Raw genomic sequence first — 21,957 nt, forward strand, 5'->3', positions numbered from 1 at the left:
CAGTCTCCCAAAGTGCCGGGATTACAGGCGTGAGCCACCGTGCCCGGCCCAATGCCTGGCAGTCTTTTAGGCACTGAGGAAGTAACAGCAAAGAAGACAGGCAAAAATCCCTGTCCTCTTGCCTTCTGGTACTAAAGTTCAAATCAGGAAAGTAAGAAACGTAAAATTAGCTCAGACTGTGAAAACCTGTCCTGCTATTTATCATCACAGATAATAGATGTGCAGGCTGGAGTGCAATGGCGCGATCTCAGCTCACTGTGACCTCCGTCTCCCAGGTTCAAGGGATCCTCCCCCCTCAGTCTCCCAGGTAGCTGGGATTAAACATGCTGCAGCTGTAGTCTCATAAATAATCCCTTTCTTTGAGAGACTAACACTTTTTTCCTTTTTCTTTTCTTTCTTTTTTTTGTTTTTTAAGACAGAGCCTTGCTCTGTCACACAGTCTGGAGTGCAGTGGTGTGATCTCGGTTCATTGCAGCCTCCACCTCCTGGCTTCAAGTAATTATCTTGCCTCAGCCTCCCATGTAACATGAGCCCGGTGGCGACTACTGCTTTCTTAGCAAGAAACTTTGTTCTCTAAAATTAAAACTTTGCTGATTGACATCATGCCTATTCCCTCCAGGCAATGACCACCAGGAATATACTTATTACTGAAAACACTAAGTTTATTACTCATTGCTATGAGGCAGAATGTACACCGTGGGGGAACCATGGGGTGTCTCATTAAAAGAGTATTAGAAAATAATTATAGGATTTGGGCTTGTTAAGTGATTTAGGGGAGGGTTTAAGGAAGTACAGCTTTGCTCGTGGATGGATGCTGTCAGAAGACTGTGGTAATTCTATGATTAGATACCCTGATATAACTTATTTACAGGGAGGCATCTTTGCAAAGCCAGTATGTGATAAACAACTGGTATCAGGCCAAAAAAAAAGAACTTGTATCAGGCTAAAGAGATTGGTAAAGAAGTGGTACTCTTATTTGCTGGGAAATGAAATGTTTGGTTGTGGCCTGGACAATGTACATGTTTTGTGTTCAACATAATTATGGAGTGTTCTGGTTTTGTCTTGATCCATCACAATCAGTCTGATGTTGGTGTTTTGTGAAATTGTTTATGCTCAACAGGAACACCAAGACCTAGCTGTGAGTGTCAGGCCAATTTTTTTTTCTCTTTCTCACATTTCAATAAGCATGAAACATCTCATTCTTGGCTGAAGGATCTACGTCCCTCTGACCCAGAGAAGCAGCCTCGATTTCCATCCCAGGTGCAGACTTCAGCTAATGATTACATTCCACATCGATCTTAACCTGTAGTTTCCACAGAACCGACCCTGGGTCCCCTTTATAGTCCACGCCAGATTAGGACTCCTCCACACACAGCTGTGCTGTGCTTTGAGCATATCAAACACCGCTTCACTTAAATTTCACCTGAATTCGACTCTTTTCCAAATCATATAACAATTCTTTTAGTGACTATCAATAAACTTGACTTTGGTGGAATTACAGGTTTGTCCACTGATCTGAGGCTGATTGGGCTAGAACAAAACGATATACGGTATAATAGATATAAATGTTACGGAAAAAATAAAAGCAAGGAAAAAGAAGTGTTGGGAAACGGACAGTTTGTGATTTAAGTAAGGTGCTCAGGGAAGGCCTCACGAATAAAGTGACACCTGAGCAAAGACCTGAAGGAAGTGGTGAATTTTAAAATCAGCTGAATATCTGGGAAAAGGGGCATTCCAGGAAGAGGGAAGAGTTAGTGTAAAGGCCCTGAGGACAGGCATACAGGGCGTGTTGCAACCACACTTTTTTTTTTTTTTTTTTGACGAAGTCCCGCACTGCTGCCCAGGCTTGAGTTCAATGGTGCGATATCGGCTCACTGCAACCTCTGCCTCCCGGGTTCAAGCGGTTCTATTGGCTCAGCCTCCCGAGTGGCTGGGATTACAGGCGCCCCCCACCACACCCGGCTAATTTTTTGTATTTTTAATAGAGAAGGGGGTTTCACTATGTCGGCCAGGCTGGTCTCGAACTCCTGACCTCGTGATCCCTCCGTCTAGGCCTCTCAAAGTGCTGGGATTACAGGCGTGAGCCACGCGCACGGCCGCAACCACACTTTCTTAGTAAGACCCACCCTGACAACCTCTTTAATTCTGAAACCTACCCCTCTCCCCATTGGTACTCCCTAATCCCGCTTTGCTTTTCTCCACACAACTTTTCAAGATATAATTCCGTGTCGGCCGGGTGCGGTGGCTCATGCCTGTAATCCCAGCACTTTGGGAGGCCGAGGCAGGCGGATCACGAGGTCGGGAGATCGAGGCCATCCTGGCTAACACGGTGAAACCCCGTCTCTACTAAAAATACAAAAAATTAGCCGGGCGTGGTGGTGGGCGCCTGTAGTCCCAGCTACACTCGGGAGGCTGAGGCAGGAGAATGGCGTCAACCCGGGAGGCAGAACCTGCAGTGAGCGGAGATCGCGCCACTGCACTCCAGCCTGGGCGACAGGGCAAGACTCCGTCTCAATTAGAAAAAAAAAAAAATAATAATAATAATAATTCCCTGTCCTTTGTTTTTGTTCACCGATGTAGCCCAAGCTCCCAGGAGTGTGGGGCATACAGAAGGCGCTTGAAAGCCACGTGTGGAGGAAAAGAGCCCGAGGCTGGGCAGAGAGCGAGGCCAAGGGAAGGAGAATACTTGGTCGCCTGGAGCCTTGGGGGCCACTGGGAGGGCTCGGGCGCCACGCTGATCTGCGCGGAATGAGCCGCCAGAGGCCGCTGGCAGTCGCACAGCGAAGCCCATTGTTTCCCACCACCTGGGACTCGACGCACGTCTACGCGCGTGCGCAGCGGCCCCACCGAGGCACCCGCCTCATTGGCTGTAGCTGGCCCGCAAAACTGGCATTGCGCATGCGCCCTTCCTTGCGCGAGCCGGGCTGTCAGGTGTGTTTTGCTCTCCAGTCTCCGTCGTCTCTGCAGCACCCCGGGTTCTCCTCCAGAGCGCTAGTCCCAGGAGCTCGGAATGTTCGTGGAACTTAATAACCTGCTCAACACCACCCCCGACAAGGCGGAGCAGGTAAGAGGTCCCGCGACCTGGCACGGCAGCGGAATACTGCATCCGGGAGGCGGTGCGCACCACCCCGGTGAATGGCGCGACGACACGGCACGGGGCACCTGGGAGTTGTAGTCCGCAGAGGAGCGACCCGGGGATTGGACTGGAGACTTGGGCCCGCCGAAAGTGAGCTTCTGGGCCATCTCGCGTATTCTCAAAGGCCGTGCGTGTCCTTAAAAGTCCCTGGGAAGGTGGTTCACCCCTATAATCCCAGCAGTTTGGGAGGCCGAGGCGGGTGGATCACCTCAGGATCAAGAGTTCGTGACCAGTTTGGCCAACATGGTGAAACCCCGTCTCTACAAAAAATACAAAAATTAGCCGCAGCTTACTCAGGAGGCTGAGACAGGAGAATTGCTTGAACGCGGGAGGCGGAGGTTGCAGTGACCCGAGATCTCGCCACCACACTCCAGCCTGGGCGACAGAGCGGGACTCCGCCTCAAAAAAAAAAAAGTCCCTGGGAAGCATGGCAGACAGTGGGGTTGGGTTATATTCGCGGACGTGAACTGTGGCGCACTGTGCGTGTTCACTGGGGTGGGGGTCCCAGGCGCTCAGAGGAGACTGCGGAATAGGCCTGAGAGGAGAGGGGAGTTCGTATCGCCGCCGTCTTCATTGGAGAGCTTCCTAACCGCCACCTCGCCCCGGAGCAATCGGCACATTGTATTGAACGCTGCTGTTCTTACTCTTCCTCCTTGTGGTCTCTAATAGAACTGTTAGAAGCAGGACGTAGCCAACATTGGCTTGGACCAACTCCGTCTTTGGCACCCCAGGCTGGCCTGTTCTCTCCACCCTCCTGCTCACACTCCGGGGCACCTTGAAACCTTTCACATTTTAACATAGGAGTAACCTCTTTCAGGAGCGTATCTTCTAGCTTATTGTTATTATTATTTTTTTTTTGATGGAGTCTCGCTCAGTCGCCCGGGCTGGGGTGCACTGGCGCGATCTCGGCTCCCTGCAACCTCACCTCCCGGGTTCAAGTGATTCCCCTTATTCAGCCTCCCAAGTAGCTGGATTACAGGAGTGCGCTACCACACCCGGCTAATTACTTGGCTAATTTTTTTTGTATTTTTTGTTAGAGACGGGGTTTCACCATGTTGGCCAGGCTGGTCTCGAACTCCTGACCTCAGGTGATCCGCCCACCTCTGCCTCCCAAAGTGCTGGGATTACAGGCGTGAGCCACCACGCCCAGGCTGGTTTATTCATAATCTTTGTCTTCCTAATGAAATGGTAAACTCCTCCAGGCAACCAGGATACTATGTGTCTAAAGCCTTTTTATGACCCCATAGTGCCAAATTGTAGCTTTCAGTAGATCCTTGTGGATTTTAGTTGCCAGGCAGTTCTTGTCCAAATGACTCTGATTACCTTGCCAGTTACCACTGGCACTTCCAAAGTCAGCCTAGGGCCAGATGAAAGAATGGAGTAATCAAGTGGGCACCAGGAAATGACAGCACCAGGGGTAACCCTGAAGGTCTGACAATGTGATCTTTCATATTTTGTAAGTGAAAAAACCTGAATCCCAGAGAAGTTAGGCATTTGTGGAAGGTCACACGGCAAGGAGGTGGCATGCATGATACCACTTGATCCTGACCTTCCCTGTCACTGACAGAAATAGAGGTGAATGGAGCAGGACAGTCAGGCTCTGCAGAGACCACCCTTAGAGGTCTTTCTAGAGCTCTCCATGATCAGGCCTCTGAAGCAGAGCCATTGGGTGAACTTTGTTATCAGACATCTCTATCAACAACTGCTTCTTCCTCCCTTATCCCTCACCCTACAGAATAGAATTGGCAACAGAATATAAAGTAGTTGGCGGGGAGGCCTTTTGAAGGCCTCTTCTAGTCCTAGCAATCTGATTTTCACTGGAGTCTGATGGTAAAAGCATCCTTTGTTCGGGATCCAATTCTTCCTAAGACTGGTTCCTGAGTAACTAACGTGAGAAGTGAGGAATAGAAATAATTTTATTCTCTGTTTGCTGTGAGGAGGTGGAGGCTGAGATATGCTTGCCTATCATGAGTAACAATAAGTGATAACTTTAATCATGGATTTTCCATAATTTTGACTTATTTCCATCTTTTCAGGGTACCTTAGCATATATATCATTAAAAATATAAACTCTTCAGGTGTAGAAATTTAGGTGTGGACACAATTGACTAGATTTCTACACTAAGCTGACCTCTTTCCAGGGAATCTAACCTTTTTGTGTTCCTTGTAACTTTTAGGGGAAACTGACTCTACTCTGTGATGCCAAGACAGATGGGAGTTTCCTTGTACACCACTTTCTCTCCTTCTACCTCAAAGGTATGGGACTCATTGATGCTGTAGAAAAGAAACCCAAGATGGGTGCAGAAATAATAAAAACCAAAACTATTTCAGGAAGCAATAACAGCATTTACCAGCCAAACCTTGGTGTTGGGATACCTAGGGGGCTATTTTATTAGGATAAGAGATTACTAGGCCATCTCGTTCCCTCCCCAGCCCTGCCAAAGAGTGGCATGTGCTCACTGTTTCTGTGTCCTGCCTTCCCCTTCTCTACCCACTGTGTGGACATTGCCTCACTGAGGTCCTATGTGGCCTCCTGATTTTGTTGCTCCTTGGTCTTTGTGTATCTCGAGGTCTCTGGGCACTCGACCCCATTGACACTTTGTCCTGGCAGTAGATGCTTCCTAAAGAACATGGCTGCCGCATGGCTGGGCGTAATGGCTCATATCTATAATCCCAGCGTTCAGGAGGCCCAGGCGGGAGGATGATCTGCGGCCAGGGATTTGAGACCAGCCTGGGCAATATAGGGGGACCCTGTTTCTACATAAAATGCAAAAATTAGCCTATAGTTCCAGCTACTCGGGAGGCTGAGGTGGGCAGATCACTTGAGGCCAGAGAGGTTGAGGCTGCAGTGAGCCATGATTGTGCCACTCTAGCCTAGACAACAGAGCGAGACCATCTCAAATGATGATGATAATAATAATAATAATAATAAGTACCTAGTACTACATCTAACAGAAGCATATCTTAGAACCAGCAAAATAAGATATAACTGTTAAATAAGAAAAAAAGTACATCTTAGAATCAAATTGCATATGTCAAGTTGCAAAGCCTCTGGGTTTCTAGATTGCCTCAGTGCTTTTGTTTTTAGAGGTATGAAATCAGTGAGTCTGGTTGTAACCAGAGGATTTATTTAAAATCAATTGTTTTGTTTTCTAGCTAATTGTAAAGTCTGCTTTGTGGCACTCATCCAGTCCTTCAGCCACTACAATATCGTGGGACAGAAGCTGGTAAATATTTTGGAGCTCCATGGTGAGGTCCCTGAGTGAGTGTGTATGTCACACATGGTCTAAAGCTTGGCTTTCCTGTTTGCATTGTACAGAACTTAGCAAAAGAGGGACTAAAGAAATATTGGGCCGGGCGCAGTGGCTCACACCTGTAATCCCAGCACTTTGGGAGGCCAAGATGGGCGGATCACGAGGTCAAGAGATGGAGACCATTCTGGCCAATATGGTGAAACCCCGTCTCTACTAAAAATACAAAAATTAGCTGGGCGTGGTGGCACGCACCCGTAGTCCCAGCTACTCAGGAGGTTGAGGCAGGAAAATCACTTGAACCCTGGAGCCAGAGGTTGCAGTGAGCCGAGATCGCACTCCAGCCTGGTGACAGAGCAAGACTCTGTCTCAAAAAAAAAAAAAAAAAAGAAATCTTGGGATCCTGAACCCCTTACTTGAAGGGCTAAGGTAGCATCTCAGCATGTCTCATTAATTAAGACTTTGCAGAACCAGACCTGCTGTTTATAGATGTTAATTAATCAAACCCTTCTCTACTCATTCTGGACCAGTTAAGGCTTTCTCCTTCTCTGTATGAGTTTTGATTTTCGTCCTCCTTGGTTGGAGATCACACTTTGGTCTGCTGCTAAATTGGATGCCTCCCACTGTCTTTCCCTAAGTCTAGGGCTTCCGACCCCAGTGTGGGGAGAGGGACTTTTGTTTCCTGCCCCTCACCACATCAGACACAGGCAGGCAAGAATAAGATGGCCAAGAGGCTGATGAACTTCCTGACCTAGCCTGGGCCATTACCTGTGACTAGGTGGACTTCATTGCCTGAGAATGGAAGCTAAAGGGCTGTTTTTTGGTTTGTTTTTGGACAGGCCAGGCTTAGAGAGGGAGAGAACTGGGCTACTCTTCAGCAGTGATCTTTAAAATGCCAGTCTTGGGCCAGGCGTGGTGGCTCATGCCTGTAATCCCAGCACTTTGGGAGGCCGAGGTGGGCAGATCACCTGAGGTCAGGAGTTCGAGACCAGCCTGGCCAACATAGCAAAACCCCATCTCTACTAAAAATACAAAAATTAGCCAGGTGGTTGGCATGCTCCTATAGAGTGACACAGCGTTTCAATAGAAAAAGGAAAAAAAAGGCTGGGCGCGGTGGCTCACACCTGTAATCCCAGCACTTTGAGAGGCTGAGGTGGGTGGATCACAAGGTCAGGAGATCGAGACCATCCTGGCTAACACGGTGAAGCCCTGTCTCTACTAAAAATACAAAAAATTAGCCGGGCGTGGTGGCAGGTGCCTGTAGTCCCAGCTACTCGGGAGGCTGAGGCAGGAGAATTGCATGAACCCGGGAGGCGGGGCTTGCAGTGAGCTGAGATCGCGCCACTGCACTCCAGCCTGGGTGACAGAGCGAGACTCCGCTTCAAAAAAAAGAAAAAAAAAGGAAAACAAAAAAATCTCCCAAAGATGCAACTCCCCCACTCCGCCCCCGCAAGATATAAGCAAATCAAGTCCAGAAATGTATAAGAAGAACTATACACCACACTTGGGTTTATTACAGTTTTGCAAAGCCGGTTCAACATTTGAAAATCAGCTATTGTAATCCACCATGTCAATAGGCTAACGAAACAAATTCAGGCCGGGTGCGGTGGCTCACGCTTGTAATCCCAGCACTTTGGGAGGCCGAGGCGGGTGGATCACGAGGTCAGGAGATTGAGACCACAGTGAAACCCCGTCTTTACTAAAAATACAAAAAAATTAGCCGGGCGTGGTGGCGAGCGCCTGTAGTCCCAGCTACTCGGAGAGGCTGAGGCAGGAGAATGATGTGAACCCGGGAGGCGGAGCTTGCAGTGAGCCGAGATTGCGCCACTGCACTCCAGCCTGGGCGACAGAGCGAGACTCCATCTCAAAAAAAAAAAGAAACAAATTCATATGATCATGTCATTTAATGCAGAAAAAGCATTTGACAAAACCTAAGACCTAGTCATTATAAAAATTCTTGGCTGCCAGGGGTGGTGGCTCATGCCTTTAATCCTAACACTTTGGGATCATCTCATTCATGGGGCGTGCATTCTACTCATTTATTTCTCAGAGGATCCAGGCATGGTGGCTCACGCCTGTAATCCCAGCTACTTGGGAGACTGAGGCATGAGAAGCACTTGAACCTGGGAGGCAGAAATTGAGACTCCATCTCAATACATACATACATACATACATAAAAATAAAAAAAAAATAAAATCCAGTCTTACTATTGGACCAAGTCACTGCCTCTTCTCTGTTGGGCAGAAGCAAATGAGGAGGTGAATGGTAGATTCTTTCTTTCCCATCCTTTGCAGAGAAGGGAGAACTTCCTGTGTTAGACATCAGGGCAAGAGCCCAGGGAGAACACTCAGGATGTAAAGAAAACATGTTGCATTCCAGGGCTCTGTAGCAAGGCTTTATGGCCACTGGATCTGTTTCAGGATGAGACAGCTGTGTGTTCACATATCTAAACTGGCTACTTTTTATTTTACTTTTGAACGATGATCAGCACAGCAGGAATGGCATGCACAGTACTTGGCATGTGAAGTACTGGAGCGTGAGCTTCTATATTTGTGGCATCTTGTTGCACTTACATAAATAGACTGGTAGTGAGCAAGAGCAAGGGTGATGATCAGGAGTCTTTTTCTCTGTCAGCTGCAGCTATTGGAACAAATGGTGTTGGACATTGGAAGACCCTGGGCATTTTGTGTGTGAATGAACAATTGAGACCTGATGTAGGGGCATGGAACGTCTAAAGAGTTACATGTTGCCTCTTTCTTTTTTTTTTTAGAGAATGGGTCTCCCTATGTGCCCAGGCTGGTCTTAAACTCCTAAGCTCAAGGGATCCTCCTGCCTCAGCCTCCCAAAGTGCTGGGATTACAGGTGTGAGCCACCACGCCGAACCCCATGTGACCTATTTCTGCACAGGTGGAGCAGTGGGTTGCACATTTAGAATGCATCACTATCCGTGGTGTTTGTTGAGATGTAGATCCTGAGTTCTGCCCTCGTTCTGGAATTAGACCCAGGGGTCTGCTTTTTTTTCTTTTTTTTGAGACAGAGTATCACTCTTGTTTCCAGGCTGGAGTGCAATGGTGTGATCTCAGCTCACCATAACCTCCACTTCCCAGGTTCAAGTGATTCTCCTGCCTCAGTTTCCCAAGTAGCTGGGATTACAGGCATGTGCCACCATACCCGGCTAATTTTGTATTTTCATAGAGACAGGGTTTTACCATGTTGTCCAGGCTGGTCTCGAACTCCTGACCTCAGGTGATCCACCTGCTTCGGCCTCCCCAAGTGCTGGGATTACAGGCGTGAACCACCATGCCCAGCCAGGAATCTACATTTTAATCAGGTATGTTAAAGGGTTTCTTAATTGGATGGTGGTTCATGAACCATATTTAAGAAGTCCTTGAGGCCAGGCACAGTGGCTCACGCCTGTAATCCCAGCACTTTTGGAGGCTGAGGCATGTTGCAGGAAGTCAGGGACCCCAAATGGAGGGACTGGCTGAAGCCATGACAGAAGAACGTGGATTGTGAAGATTTCATGGACATTTGTTAGTTCCCCAAATTAATACTTTTATAATTTCCTATGCCTGTCTTTACTTTAATCTCTTAATCCTGTCATCTCGTAAACCAAGGAGGATGTATGTCGCCTCAGGACCCTGTGATAATTGCATTAACTGCACAAATTGTAGAGCATGTGTGTTTGAACAATATGAAATCTGGGCACCTTGAAAAAAGAACAGGATAACAGCAATGTTTAGGAAACAAGAGAGAGAACCTTAAACTCTGACCTTCGGTGAGCCGGGTGGAACAGAGCCGTATTTCTCTTCTTTCAAAAGCAAATGGGAGAAATATCGCTGCATTCTTTTTCTCAGCAAGGAACATCCCTGGGAATATGCGCCTGGGGGTGGGTCTCTGAACTGGCCCCCTGGGCGTGGCCGTCTTCTATGGTCGAGGCTGTAAGGGTGAAATAGACCCCAGTCTCCCATAGTGCTTCCAGGCTTATTAGGAAGAGGAAATTCCTGCCTAATAAATTTTGATTAGACCGGTTGCTCTCAAAACCCTGTCTCGTGATAAGATGTTATCAGCGACAATGGTGCCCGAAACTTCATTAGCAATTTTAATTTTGCCCCGGTCCTGTGGTCCTGTGATCTCGCCCTGCCTCCATTTGCCTTGTGATATTCTGTTACCTTGTGAAGTACATGATCTTTGTGACCCACACCCTATTCGTACACTCCCTCCCCTTTTGAAAATCCCTAATAAAAACTTGCTGGTTTTGCAGCTTGTGGGGCATCACAGAACCTACCGACATGTGATGTCTCCCCCGGACGCCCAGCTTTAAAATTTCTCTTTTATACTCTGTCCCTTTATTTCTCAAGCCGGCTGATGCTTAGGGAAAATAGAAAAGAACCTACATGACTATCGGGGCAGGTTCCCTGATATCGGCAGGTGGATCGCTTGAGGCCAGGAGTTTGAGACCAGCCTCGTCAGTATGGCGAAACCCTGTTTCTACTAAAAATAAAAAAATTGCCGGGCGCGGTGGCTCACGCCTGTAATCCCAGCACTTTGGGAGGCCGAGGCGGGCGGATCACGAGGTCAGAAGATCGAGACCATCCTGGCTAACACGGTGAAACCCTGTCTCTACTAAAAATACAAAAAATTAGCTGGGCGTGGTGGTGGGCGCCTATAGTCCTAGCTACTCGGGAGGCTGAGGCAGGAAAATGGCATGAACCCGGGAGGCGGAGCTTGCAGTGAGCCAAGATGGCACTGCTGCACTCCAGCCTGGACGACAGAGCAAGTCTCTGCCTCAGAAAAAAAAAAAAAAAAAAATTTTAGGCCGGGCGCGGTGGCTCACATCTGTAATCCCAGCACTTTGGGAGGCCAAAGTGAGTGGATCACCTGAGGTCAGGAGTTCAAGACCAGCCTGACCAACATGGAGAAACCCCATCTCTACTAAAAATATAAAAATTAGCTGGGCGTGGTGGCACATGCTTGTAATCCCAGCTACTCAGGAGGCTGAGGCAGGAGAATCACTTGAACCCAGGAGGCGGAGGTTGCAGTGAGCCAAGATCGCACCATTGCACTCCAGCCTGGGTGACAAGGGTGAAACTCCATCTCAAAATAAATAAATAAATAAATAAATAAAAATTAGCCAGGTATGGTGATGCATACCTGTAATCCCAGCTACTCAAGAGGTTGAGGCACAAGAATCACTTGAACCTAGGAGGCAGAGGTTGCAGTGAGCCGAGATTGCGTCACTGCACTCCAGCCTAGGCAATAGAGTGAGAGACTGTCTCAAAAACAAAAAAAGTCCTTGAGCTTCAAGTCAGTGACAAGTAAAAAATGAAAAGAAAAAAAAAAGTCCTAGTCTGAGCAGGGATAGGCATACTAAATTTCTGCATCCCGTTTTTTGTGGGGTTTTTTGTTTGTTTGTTGTTGAGACGGAGTTTCGCTCTTGTCACCCAGGCTGGAGGGCACTGGTGCGATCCCGGCTCACTGCAACCTCCACCTCCCAGTTCAAGCAATTCTCCTGCCTCAGTCTCCTGAGTAGCTGGGATTGCAGGCACCCGCCACCATGCCTGGCTAATTTTTGTATTTTTAGTAGAGATATGGTTTTACCATGTTGGCCAGTCTAGTCTTGAACTGACCTCAGGTGATCTGCCCACCTTGGCCTCCCAAAGTGCTGGGATTATAGGCGTGAGCCACCATGCCCGGCCTAGGTTTTTGTTTTTTGTGTGTTTCTGAGACAGGGTTTCACTCTGTTGTTCAGGCTGGAGTGCAGCAGCATGATCATGGCTCACTACAGCCTTGACCTCCTGGGCGCATGTGATCCTCCTGCCTCAGCCTCCTGAGTTGCTGAGACTACAGGTGCAAACTACCACACTTGGCTAATTTTTTTTAATTTTTTTTGTAGAGACAAGGTCTCGCCATGTTGCCCAGACTGGTCTCAAACTCCTGGGCTCAAATGATCCACCTGCCTCAGCCTCCCAAGTAGCTGGGACTCCAGGCATGTGCTACCATGCCTGGCTAGTTTTTCTTTTAATGTGACAATTAAATGGAAATACACCTCTGAAAACAGATGGGGGATTGTGGGTTGGGAGCACCCAGGGGAATGAAGACAGCCCTGTACATTGGGTGATCAGATACACTTCTGCCAAGTTTGGATGGTGTCTTGTGCCCTCTTGCAAGCTGGCATCTAGTCTGATGGGTTCCCCTACAAGGCACAGTAACTCACTCTCTTTTTCATGTTTAGGGTGTCAGCCTGACCGTGGCGCGGGAGCGTGGACAGCTTGTGTTCCTTGAGGGACTCAAGTCTGCAGTGGACGTCGTCTTCCAGGCTCAAAAGGAGCCACACCCCCTGCAGTTTCTCAGGTCAGTAGGTCAGTCAGCCTGCAGCCCAGCCCAGAAGCACACACGTGGCAGGTGGGCCCAGGCAGGGTTCCTGGTTGCTGTGTGATTCCTTCTTATTGTGCAGGAGGATGGAACTGGCTTCAGGAGTCAGACACTTCATCTGGTGTTGCAGCATTTTCAAATGCTGGCTCTTATCATGGGGCTGAGGGTGGACATTTGTCCCAAAAGCTATAGAGAGGATCATTTGCTGGAAGGATGGCAGAACGATATGCTTTGCTGTGTTTTCCAGCCCTGGCTTAGAGCCCTAGTATACACCTGTGCTCTGCAACAGTGGAGGGCAGACTATGGGCTATGGGTCAGCTGCCTGTTTTTGTAAATACATTTGTTTTGTTTGTTTTGTTTCATATTTTTTAAATTGTCTTTTTTAAAATTCCTTTTTTAAAATTTATTTTTTGTAAATAAAGTTTTATTGGAATACAGCCATGTTCATTTGTTTGCACGTTATCCTTGGCTGTTTTTGCACTACAGCAACAAATAGAGTTGAGTAGTTGGGACAGAGACCATATGACCTGCAAGCCTAAAATATTTACTTTTCAGACATTTAAGAAAAAATTTTTCCCCTGGTTTGGTATTCAACATCACAGGGCTGAGACTGGTTTTCCTGCTTTTCCTCCTTTCTGAACATTGGCCACAAACATAGCTCTGTGAAGACTCCCCGCTTGGCTGCTGTTCTTCGTCCACTACAAAGCGGTCCACACAGGAACTTCCCCCCACTGCCTTCTCTCTCAGACACACAAACCCTTATGCAGTGGCTGTGAGGCCATGTTTTCTGACCCTGTGTGTGACTTCACACACACCCTTAGCATCTCTGACTTGGGGTTTCCTCATTTGAAGGCAGGGGCTGGTTATACCTCATCCCAAGGTATGGGGAGATGTCTTCATTGTTAGTGAAGATAACCCAATGCCAGGGGCTCATCCCTGGAGCATAAGGCAGTAGGCCAGTTGCCCTGGGCCCTGGGCTCTGTTCCTCCACTCATTGCTGAGAAATGATGGCCAGGGGTAGTCACTGGAGAAGATGGAGATAGGCAAGCTGGCTTGTGTCAGAAACAGGTCAAATCTGTTATGTATACAGAAGCCTTAGGCCACTGCCACTCACCATCAGGGCATCTGAGTTGCTGTTTAACTTCTTATTTTCATTTTTTTTTTTTTGAGACAGGGTCTTGCTCTGTTGTCCAGGCTGGAGTGCAGTGGGGCAAACACGGCTCACTGCAAACTCAATCTCCTGGGCTCAAGCACTCCCCTCATCTCAGCCTCCTAAGTAGCTGGGACTACAGGGGCGTACTGCCATGCCTGGCTAATTAAAAAGAAAATTTTTTTGTAGAGATATAGTCCCACTCTGTTGCCTAGGCTGTTCTTGAACTCCTGGGTTCAAATGATCCTCCCCTGCTGGCCCCCTAAAGTGTTGAGATTATAGGTGTGAGCTACTGTGCCCAGCCTGTTTAACTTTTTCCAGCTGTGTATGACCTCCTGGGAAGGCTTCTGCCTACCCAATCCAAGTTGATCTTCCAGATTCCTTAAGCTCTTGGGTTGAGAGGCTGTATGGTGTCTCTTTTTTTTTTTTTTGAGACAGAGTCTCATTTTGTTGCCCAGGTTGGAGTACAGTGGGATGATCTCAGTCGTGGCTCACTGCAACTTCCACCTCCCAGGTTCAAGTAATTCTCCTGCCTCAGCCTCCCAAGTGGCTGGTATTACAGGTGTCCGCCACCACAGCTGGCTAATTTTTGTATTTTTAGTAGAGACGGGGTTTCACCATTGTTGGCCAGGCTGGTCTCGAACTCCTCACCTCAAGTGATCCACCCGCCTCAGCCTCACAAAGTGCTGGGATTACAGGTGTGAGCCACTGCACCCAGCTATGTATGGTGTCTCTTAACGGCCCTGGGAGCTGTTTATTTTTGTGTTTCCCAGTTTCTAACACAGTGCTTTATACTTAGTAGGCCTCAAGAAATATTTGAATTACTACTGTACATGTGCATGCCTTTTCTTTCTAACCAGATCATGAACTCTTTGTTGCCAAGAATTGTGATATAGTTCTTTGTCCCCCTTAGCCCTTTCCTCTTGTGCTACTTGGTCCTTGATAAACATCTGTAGAGAGTGAAGTCTGATAACTTTTGTCCTGTCTCTCCAGGGAGGCTAATGCTGGGAACTTGAAACCATTGTTTGAGTTTGTACGGGAGGCCCTGAAGCCAGTAGACAGTGGAGAGGCTCGGTGGACGTACCCGGTGCTGCTAGTGGACGACATCAGTGTGCTCCTGAGCCTGGGCATGGGGGCGGTGGCTGTGCTAGACTTCATTCACTACTGCAGAGCCACTGTGTGCTGGGAACTAAAGGTACTCATGGAACTGCCTTCTCTGCGCCCACCTGTGACCTCCAAGAACTCAGACAGGTCCAGACCTCACTTGCTTGCTGTGATCTTTTTATTTGCTTGGGGTTTTGGCTTTACTCTGGCAGGCCCAGAAAGCTTTTGCAGCCACCTGCTTTCCCTTACCTGCCATTGCTGAAAAGTAACGTCCCCCAAAATAAAGGGATGATCAACATTGCATTCAGTGGGGCTGGTTATGTGTGGCACCGCTGCAGTCCCAGGTCTGTCAGAATAGCCTGTGTGTCCTGGGGCAAGTTATTGTCATCCCTGAGTGTATTTTATAGATCAGCTAAGATAATGAGTATGAACTAATGTAAAAATTGTAAAGGGCAATACAAGTATAGGATATACAATATTACCCTGATTACCAAGTTATGAGAGACAAATAGAGATTTTTGCCATAATAGAGATTTTAGAGTTTTTGTTTTTGTTTTCTTATGGTTAGTCAAGTGCAGCAGTGGGAACAGAGAAGGAACAAAGAAATCTGTAACTGGTTGTGATCATTTAGATGTAAATACTACTGCACTTAATAGCCATAATAGGGTTTTTAACAATAATAATAGACCAATCAGTAAAATAGGAATGGCTGTGGTGCCTACCTCACAGGTACCTGACTGCAAGAGTGAAGTGAGGTGAAGCTTGTAACATGCCAGCACGGTGTCTAGCCCACAGTAACCACTTGTCAGTGTGTGATGGTGTAGCTGGCAGGAACATGTGGACAGTGGGACGGTGCGGTCAGACTGAGCGTACAGAGCAATGGGAGAGATAAGCTAACTGAGTTAACCAGGTGTGTGGGTTTCCAGCAGTGTGTGTTGAACACCTGTATGCAAAGTCCTGCCTGGAAGCTCTTTTCAGGGAACTTCTGAGGCCATCCTGGCTACAGTTGCAGAGCCAGGAACCAGGGTAATGCAGAAAGAATAGGAGAAGGAGGAACTGTTAGGGGTGTGGAAGGCACAGTTAGGATTAAGGGGTGACAGTAAGTAGCCAAAGCCACCTTCTGCAGCCCAGCTGGGTCTGTGGCCTGCAACCACCCTCTTTTTGTAAGAATACTAATTTTAGTTGAAAAAGTAAAACTTGGGCATCGTTTAAAAAAAAAGAAAAAAAAAAGGAAGAGTATAAAGCGTACTTTAGCAAAAAGTGCTCTTGCCTCTCTCCCTCCCTCCAACGTGCATCCTTCCAGCCAGTCTGTACAATTATGGACATATTTGTTTTTTTTCTATATTTTTACTTTTTGTAGAGACTTGGTCTCACTATGTTGCCCAAGCTGATCTTGAACTCCTGGGCTCAGGTGATTCTCCTGCCTCGGCCTCTCAAAGTATATGCACATATTTGTCTCCCTGCATTTTTCTTCACATTACTGGTAACCTGCCATCCACACTGTTCACTATTTCTTTTTTTTCATTTATTAATACACAGTATATTTTGTTGTCCATTGCCCAAAAATAACACATGGATCTGCTTCATTCTTTTCCCTTTTTTCTGGTCCTGATTTATAATTTAATGGCTGTGCAGATGCCAGTCCCTCCTTTCTGCCGTTCACAGGCCCACTGCTCTGGGATGAGGGTTTTCTGCTCAAAAGCATGGATGTGCGAGAGGCTCCAGCTAGGCACACGTTTACCCGCCAGAGTGTCTGAAGCAGCAGCTTCCCCTCGAACTTGGTCAACACCACCAGGACTCGGAAGCTGCAGGCACAACGGTTGAGGGTCACGTCCTCCACCTCCATATGCTTCACCTCCGGGTCCCACTGCAGCTTCTCCCGGAGTTATTCGGCGCTGAGTTCCATGGCAGCAGTCCAGCTGGGGCCTCAGCCCAGCAGGGACAGAACCCCAGCTCAGACCCCGGCCTGGCCACGCTGCTTTGCACCCCTACAGGAGCCACTTATTCTTTTTCTTTTTTATTTATTTATTTATTTTTATTTATTTTTATTTTTTGAGGTGGAGTCTCGCTCTGTCACCCAGGCTGGAGTGCAGTGGTGCGATCTTGGCTCACTGCAAGCTCCGCCTCCCGGGTTCACGCCATTCTCCTGCCTCAGCCTCTCTGAGTAGCTGGGACTACAGGCGCCCGCCACCATGCCCGGCTAATTTTTTGTATTTTTAGTAGACAGGGTTTCACCGTGGTCTCGATCTCCTGACCTCGTGATCCGCCCACCTCGGCCTCCCAAAGTGCTGGGATTACAAGCGTGAGCCACCGCGGGCGACCTTCTTTTTTATTACTATTCTTTTTTTTTTTTTTTTTTTTTTTTTTGAGACGGAGTTTCGCTCTTGTTGCCCAGGCTAGAGTGCAGTGGTGCGACCTCAGTGACCTCAGCTCACTCAACCTCCACCTCCCAGGTTCAAGTGATTCTCCTGCCTCAGCCTTCCAAGTAGCTGGGATTACAGGCACACACCACCATGCCCAGCTAAATTTTGTGGTTTTTTTTAGTAGAGATGGGGTTTCACCATGTTGGCCAGGCTGGTCTTGAACTCCTGACCTCAGGTGATCCACCCACCTCGGCCTCCCAAAGTGCTGGGATTACAGGCGTAAGCCACCGTGACTGGCCTTTTATTACTATTCTTTAAAAATACAGACAGGGTCTCACTATGTTGCCCGGGCTGGTATTGAACTCCTTGGCTCAATGATCCTCCCGCCTTGGCCTCCCAAAGTGTTGGGATTACAGGTGTGCACCACTGTCCCCGGCCAGCTTTATTCTTTTTAACAACTGAACAGTATTCCTTTGAAAGGACTCATTATTCAAGCTGTCACTTTTTGGCAGGGTTGACCTTCCCCTGCATTTTGGCTTGGCTAACTCCTACTTGCCCTCTGAGATTCAGCTCACATGAGCTCACCTCCTGACCTGCTCCTCCGGGTTAGAGGGGATGCCTCTTCGTTGTGCTCCCATACACCTCATGCTTCCCTCTCCCTTGGTCTTATCATTCTGTATTGTCAGCATCTGTCTGTCTCCTGGGCCCATATCTCTCACTTGTTATTCCTACTGTGGGATCTGGTACACTCTAAGTATTCAGGAACTCTCGACTGAATGAATGGGTGCCTGGCAGGGTGGTGACACTTTTAGTAACATTCAGGAATTCAGGAGATTGAGCTAATTTTGAAGACTGTTGGTTTAGATGAAGTGAGCTGAAAATATGGGTTGGCTCATTATGGGTGAAATATGGGTGAAGTTGTCCAGTAGGTGACTGGAATTAGGGTCTGGGAGCACAGGTAGGGGCTGGCTGTAGCAGCAGCAGGGAGGGTGATCTGTGAGAGGATGTACAGGGGAGTGGAGGCAACGAGAGGCTGGCACTCCCTGACTCTGGGTGTCCCTTCCAGTAAGGAGCAGGCTTCCATCTTGTATCTGATGCAGGGAAACATGGTGGTCCTCGTGCACGACGGTGGAGATGTGGAGGATGAGGAGAATAACATCCTGCTGAATGGCCTAAGTCATCAGAGCCACCTGATCCTGCGGGCTGAGGGCCTGGCCACTGGCTTCTGCAGGGATGTGCATGGGCAGGTATGCAGGGGCCTCCTGGGCAATGGGCTGCTTGCCTGTGTACCTATGATTCTTGACTGCATAGGGGAGAGTGAGGCCTGAGGGACTGTCTGGTTGGGACATGACTTCAGGTGGAAGGGAAACACTGGAAATTGTGAGACTTCAGGTGATAGACCTGCTCCAGATGGCACTTAGCCTCATGGACCAGCACATGTTTTCCATGGGAGTCCCATTTGTGACCAAAGTGGAGCACTCTTAAAGAGGAGACAGCAGTCTAGAGTGGAATGCAGGGGGCATGCCATGAAATAACAGCAAAATTCCTCTGCAGTACTGCAGCAGGCATCGTCTATTCAGGTCAACACTGTTCCTTTTTTTTTTTGATGGGGTCTTGCTCTGTCACCTAGGCTGGAGTGCAGTGGCACGATCTTGGCTCACTGCAACCTCCGCCTCCCAGGTTCAAGCAATTCTCTCCTCAGCCTTCCGAGTACTTGGGATTATAGGCACCCACTGCCATGCCCGGCTAATTTTTAAAATATTTTTAGTAGAGACGGGGTTTCACCATGTTGGCCAGGCTGGTCTTGAACTCCTGACCTCGTGATCCACCCCCCCCTTTGCTTCCCAAAGTGCTGGGATTACAGGCGTGAGCCACCGTGCTCGGCCTGTTTGTTTGTTTTTTTTGTTTGTTTGTTTGTTTTTTGAGACGGAGTCTCACTCTGTCACCTAGGCTGGAGTGCAGTGGCGCAATCTCTGCTCACTGCAAGCTCCGCCTCCTGGGTTCACGCCATTCTCCTGCCTCAGCCTCTCCGAGTAGCTGGGACTACAGGTGCCCGCCACCACGCCCAGCTAATTTTTTTTTTTGTATTTTTAGTAGAGACGGGGTTTCACCGTGGTCTCGATCTCCTGACCTCGTGATCCGCCCGCCTCGGCCTCCCAAAGTGCTGGGATTACAAGCGTGAGCCACGGCACCCAGCCCCGGCCTCTTCGTTTTACAGGTGGAGACTCACGCCTGTAATCCCAGCACTTTGGGAGGCCGAGGCGGGCTGGTCACTTGAGGTTAGGAATTCGAGACCAGCCTGGCCAACATGGTGAAACCCCATCTCTAATAGAAATCCAAAAATTAGCCAGGCATGGTGGTGCGGGCCTGTAGTCCCAGCTACTCGGGAGGCTGAGGCAGGAGAATAGCTTGAACCCAGGAGGCGGAGGTTGCAGTGAGCCAAGATCGCACCACTGCACTCCAGCCTGGGAGACAGAGTGAGACTCTGTCTCAAAAAGAGAAAAAAGAAAAACGACTTGGGGAGGCCGTACCCATGGACCAGGGTTGCTGCCCCAACTGCTTCCACTTACCAGAACAATTGGAGTACTTGGGCAGAAACTGAGAGTCCTGCCCTGGGAGGGAAGCTGGATTCTACCTCTTTAAATGGGCTGCCGTGTGGCTCTGTGCCTTCTCAAACTTCTCTTCTGGAACCACTCCCAAGCCTCCACCAAAGCTTCCTGGTTAACTTCAAGTTGAGCACTCCTGACCCAGTAAGAGTGGCTAGGAGTCTTGGCCCAGAGTCCTTCAGAGGCAAGTCTGGTAGGTCACACAGAGGACCAAGCCCAGCAGTGCTATGTCTGTAGTGCTGCAGCAGGGCCTGAGGAGAAGGTGCTGCTGGGCAGCTGTGGCCTCTCTTCAGCCAAACCCCCAGAGCATTGTAGTCAGCAGAAACACCATCAAAACAGGTGTCTAGCCTTCCTGGGCCTCTGTATTGAATGTACAAATTCTAATGTGATTTTCAAAATTAGTCTAGCCCACAAGTACAAAACCGTGCTTAGAAGAAAGAACAAAGAGACCGGGCGCAGTGGCTCACGCCTGTAATCCCAGCGCTTTGGGTAGCCGAGGTGGGCGGATCACCTGAGGTCAGAGTTCCAGACCAGCCTGGCCAACGTAGTGAAACCCCGCCTCTACTAAAAATACAAAAATTACCCGGGCATGGTGATGCACACCCGCAATCCAGCTACTTGGGAGGCTGAAGCAGGAGAATCGCTTGAACCCAGGAGGTGGAGGTTGCAGTAAGCCAAGATTGCACCACTGCACTCCAGCCTGGGCAACAGAGTGAGACTCTGCTTCAAAAAAGATAAATAAATAAAAATAAAAATACTTTAAGGGTCTTCCTCTGAAAGACTTTCTCCTTCCGTTTCCTTTTTTTTTCCTCTTTCACATTTTCTATATTGAGCCAATATGACTACTGTAATGGAGGGGAACCCTTTATTTGTAGTTAGCTGGTGATAGGCTTTATTTTACAAGTTGGCCCCATTACCAGATGGCACATCTGACTGTCATCTCACAGAGGCCTCAGCTGAAGGTCACAGAGAAGGCAGGGTGGGGTTCCCAGTGGAGCAGGTCCTGGGGTGGCTGCTCCTCTTTCATTCTTCTCTGTCTCTGTAGCTGAGGATCCTGTGGAGGAGACCATCGCAGCCCACAGCCCAGCGGGATCAGAGCTTCACTTACCAGTATAAGATACAGGACAAAAGCGTGTCCTTTTTTGCCAAAGGAATGTCTCCTGCTGTTCTGTGACCTGATTTCGGAGCAGCTGAAGCTACATAGGACTGTTTTTGGACATGGAAGATAGAGCAACATAGCAGGAATGGGTCTTTCTCCTCTGTAGTAATATTTCAGGCTAGACCGGCGACTCCACTGTGACCAGAGGGTTGAGTGCTGCAGTGATGGCATGACTTGGCTGCCCTGGGCCCTGTTCAGAAAACACAAGGGACCACGATCCTGCCTCTGCTGAAAGAGAGGCTGGATGCTAGACCCAAGTGAAAGGGGTCCTTCGGAGCCTTTGTTTAAATATGCCTTAGCCCCAGCTGCCCATTTTTGGTTGACATGCCTTTCAGAGCCAGAGTGGGTATAGATGTGCCAGCCAGGAGATAGCACCAGATGGCAGGTGTGCAAGGTGACAACTAGGATAATCATGACTGGAATAAAGTAAGTTTCCACACTGGGGCTTCCTATGGGTTGTCTTGTTCAATTTCCATCCTGGAAAGGTACTTTCCCTTTCCCTATGAGTCCAGCGAGGAAACAGACCTAGAGAGGTTTGGAAGCACACAGGCTGCACAGCAAGCTGTAAGTAACTGTGCCTCACTCCACAGTCCACACTTGCTGACTGACAGTCATGGAACCCAGAGGCCGGCTCCCCACCCAAAGGTGGGGACCTTTGGCTTCTCTAGTTTCTGTGGTGCCTTGCCTTTATGCCAACAAATCCTAGCCATCAAGGGCCTAGCACCAGGGCCTTGGCCACATGAGGCCCTGTGTAGGCACAGGTGCGTATGGCCTTGGTGAGAGGGGTAAGGGATGTTCTTGCTGCCAGACTGA

General features: G+C 48.6%; 1 protein-coding gene and 1 pseudogene across 3 annotated transcripts; one reads left to right on the forward strand and one right to left on the reverse strand.

Moving 5' to 3' along the window:
• Positions 1-2,839: 2,839 nt before the first annotated feature.
• ELP6 (elongator acetyltransferase complex subunit 6) lies at positions 2,840-21,587 on the forward strand. 2 transcript variants are annotated; one of them, XM_030811910.1, is made up of 7 exons: positions 2,840-3,064; positions 5,314-5,392; positions 6,293-6,363; positions 12,623-12,741; positions 14,906-15,107; positions 18,480-18,626; positions 21,031-21,587. In XM_030811910.1, the coding sequence occupies exons 1-7, from the start codon at positions 3,011-3,013 to the stop codon at positions 21,157-21,159; spliced, it is 801 nt and encodes a 266-aa protein (XP_030667770.1). In that variant the 5' UTR covers positions 2,840-3,010; the 3' UTR covers positions 21,160-21,587. The 2 variants fall into 2 exon arrangements, with proteins under 2 accessions (XP_030667770.1, XP_030667771.1); XM_030811911.1 differs by lacking the exon at positions 21,031-21,587 and adding an exon at positions 20,388-20,477.
• On the reverse strand, positions 15,329-16,999 carry LOC115834800 (annotated as a pseudogene). Its single transcript, XR_004029762.1, has one exon. The product of XR_004029762.1 is annotated as a bolA-like protein 2 pseudogene (transcript).
• Positions 21,588-21,957: the final 370 nt, after the last annotated feature.

This window comes from Nomascus leucogenys, chromosome 4 (assembly GCF_006542625.1).
Source record: "Nomascus leucogenys isolate Asia chromosome 4, Asia_NLE_v1, whole genome shotgun sequence".
Classification (NCBI taxonomy): Eukaryota; Metazoa; Chordata; class Mammalia; order Primates; family Hylobatidae; genus Nomascus; species Nomascus leucogenys.